The sequence below is a fragment of the Bidens hawaiensis genome, unplaced genomic scaffold (genome assembly GCF_021521415.1).
Source record: "Bidens hawaiensis isolate Kalapana, Puna unplaced genomic scaffold, B.hawaiensis_p1.1 tig00027998_1, whole genome shotgun sequence".
Taxonomy (NCBI): domain Eukaryota; kingdom Viridiplantae; phylum Streptophyta; class Magnoliopsida; order Asterales; family Asteraceae; genus Bidens; species Bidens hawaiensis.
The window spans coordinates 15,079-18,094 of record NW_027494540.1 but is presented as its reverse complement, the minus strand read 5'-3'; the positions used below and the strand labels follow the sequence as shown (position 1 = coordinate 18,094).

General features: G+C 38.5%; 1 protein-coding gene across 1 annotated transcript; it reads right to left on the bottom strand.

Moving 5' to 3' along the window:
* Positions 1-581: 581 nt before the first annotated feature.
* Positions 582-1,022, bottom strand: LOC143576125 (uncharacterized). The gene has a single exon (XM_077060300.1). The coding sequence runs from the start codon at positions 1,020-1,022 to the stop codon at positions 582-584; it is 441 nt and encodes a 146-aa protein (XP_076916415.1).
* Positions 1,023-3,016: the final 1,994 nt, after the last annotated feature.

Below are 3,016 nucleotides of genomic sequence, written 5' to 3'. Positions count from 1 at the left end.
CCCATTTTGTAATAGCTTCAATCTTTGCCGGATTGACTTGAATACCTTTTTCATTATCGATATGCCCAAGGAATTGTACTTCGGACAACCAGAATTTACATTTCGAAAATTTAGCATAGAGCCTTTCTTTTCTTAACGTTTCAAGTACGACTCTAAGGTGAACTTGATGATCTTCTTTCGTCTTGGAATAGATAAGAATATCATCATGAAGACAATAACAAACTAATCTAAGTAGGGTTGCAGATTCGGTTCTTCATGTCCAAGAAAGCTGCCGGAGCATTAGTGAGTCAAAATTTCATAACAGTGAACTCATAGTGTCCATAACAAGTTCGGAATGCTGTCTTTGATATATCATCTTCTTGAACTTCCAGTTGATGGCATCCTGATCTAAGATCAATTTTAGAAAAGCAGCTTGCCCCGTGGAGCTGATAGAAGAGATCATCGATTCTCGGAAGCGGATATCAATTCTTGATTTTAACTTTATTCAACTCACGATAATCGATGTACATTCTCATCGATCCATCTTTCTTCTTAACAAACTATATTGGAGCTCCCCGAGGCGAAGAACTCGGTCGAATAAATCACGTCTCCAATAATTCATCTAATTGTTTCTTTATCTCCTTCATTTCGGTCGGTGCTAATCTATAAGGAGATTTAGCAATCGGAGCTGTTCCTAGAACTAAGTCCATTCTTAACTCAACCTCTCTATCTAGCGGTATTCTAGGTAGTTCATCGGGAAATACATCTTTAAATTCCGAAACAATTGGAACTTCTTCCATTTTCTTAGGTTCTGGTTCCTTAGTTACACACGTCATAAATACGAGGCAACCTTTACCTAAGAAATGACTTGCTTTGATCTTTGGAATTATTCCAATTCTACCATCTTTTTTGTCACTAGCTATTCGAATAACTTTCTTTTTCGGAGTTAATATATTGATAGCTTTCTCGTCATATATTACAGAGGCTTGGTTGGCAGATAACCAATCCATTCCTAAAATTACATCAAAGCTTTCTAACTCCATGGGTAACAGTTGCCCTAGTATATCGTACCCAGCTAAGGATATATAACTACTTAAAACTTTAGATATTTTGATTAAGTTTCCGTTAGCAGTTTCTACTTCGTAGTGTTTGTTTAATTTAGCTAGAGGTTCGTTTAATAGACTACACTTATAATCTATAAAACTCTGATTGGCTCCTGAATCAAATAAGACTCTAGCATAAACGTTATTAATAGAAAGCGTACCAGTAATCACATTTGGTATTTCTCCCGCCTTCTATGTATTCAGCATAAAAGCGCGGGCATTTCCCTTCCTTCCGTCATTCTTGGCACCGCTTCCACTGGTTCCACCTGCTGTCGGTTTCTTCTAAGTGCATTCAGAACTAAAGTGCCCTCTCTCACCACAGTCAAAACAAACTATCAGCTTCTTCCTACAGTCCTCTTCCTTATGACCTTGCCTTTCACATAAATTTCAAGTTGAAAATGGGTCAAACTTGCGAACGTCAGTTTTAATAGCTGGCCTTAAACATCTCCCCTCATGTAGATTCCCATAATTTTTGTACATTGGTCGGTTAAACACGGCCGACCCTTCCTTTCCTTTTATCAAATTTCTTTATCCCGTCCCCTTCTCTCTTTTTCTCATTAATACCTTTCCTTTCATCATCTCGGTTTCTAATCATGCTCTCCATGAGATACCCAGCAAGTTCAATCGCAGATTCAGTTGTAGATGGCATATGTGATCGCACGTGATCACGAATTTCTTTAGGTAACCCATAGATGTATCTAGTCACCTTGTTACATTCAGGGGTAACCAGATGAGGTACCAATCTACAGCTCGACCCCAGCAAGGGGCTCTGCCCCTTGGACCCTGTTAGGGGCTGCCGCCCCTAGACCCCGCTACCAGGGGCGTTGCCCCCGGACCCCCGTTAGTTGAAGGGATCATTAGTGTAGATGTATGAAGTAGTAATAATAGATAATTGATACTCGTGACTTGCTACACAGTTAGCCGTGCACAGCTAAGGAAGGGCGTTACCATTAACTCAGAGAGAAAACGACTACTGGTGAGTTCTAGCCCCATTTCTCTTTAAAATGTTTTCGGGGCTATGTGCATACTTGTAAGACTAGAAGTATATGTATAAATATAAATACATTTATAAACATGTATGTTGAAGGTGATTAACTAATGCAACAACAAAAGAAGGTGGTAAGAAATTAGTATATGCTTAGTTTGATAACTAAATACGATTGTAAGAGTCAAATAGAATGTAATGAAAAGAGTAAGGGTGGTAGGCCCTTCTAATACCTGGGCAAGAATAGAATGGCCGACTCTATGATATCGTTGCAAGAGGTTGGGTGTCCGCCCTTATAATATCTGTGCAAGAGGTTGGCTGGCAGACCCTTATAATATCTGTGCAACAATGTAAGAATAGTTGTATGCAATGTAAGAAAGTGTAAGAATAATATAAGAATAGTACTAAATAATATTGTGCGTAAATAAAGGAACGTGTAAGAATTATTCCATGACTTGATAAACTAGAACTCACTCAGCGTAGCCGAATTTTAGTATGCACGTAGGTAAATAGATTGAAGGAGCTGGCTTGAGGATGGCACGTGGTTGGGAGTGGAGGAATGACATATTGGGAAGAAATGTTATGAATTATTATGTTATGTTTTAAGACAAGTTAACTTTGTTTGGACAAGATTCGATGTTTTGTAATGTAATGCATGAAGTTTTAATAATTCCGCGAAAGTTTTAATTAACTCTGATTTTAGAACTGTGTTTATGAGTAAATCCAACACCAAAGTAGGGTTACCGGGAACGGGGCCTTACAAGTTGGTATCAGAGCATAAGTTCGAGAGAAAAAGCATCCAACATGCTTAGACTCGAATAGAGAATGAAACAAAGTGAAGGAAAGAAAGAAGATGACTGTCCAAGAATGCCATGTGTCTCCCAAGCATGCTTAGAAAGTGATCATCTTGTGTAAGTTGATCTTGTGTATAGTAAAGAATGAGTAAGAA

Bases quoted from the DNA above. Each gene is read 5' to 3' on its own strand.
- LOC143576125 (XM_077060300.1), bottom strand. From the start codon at position 1,022: ATGGAGTTAGAAAGCTTTGATGTAATTTTAGGAATGGATTGGTTATCT.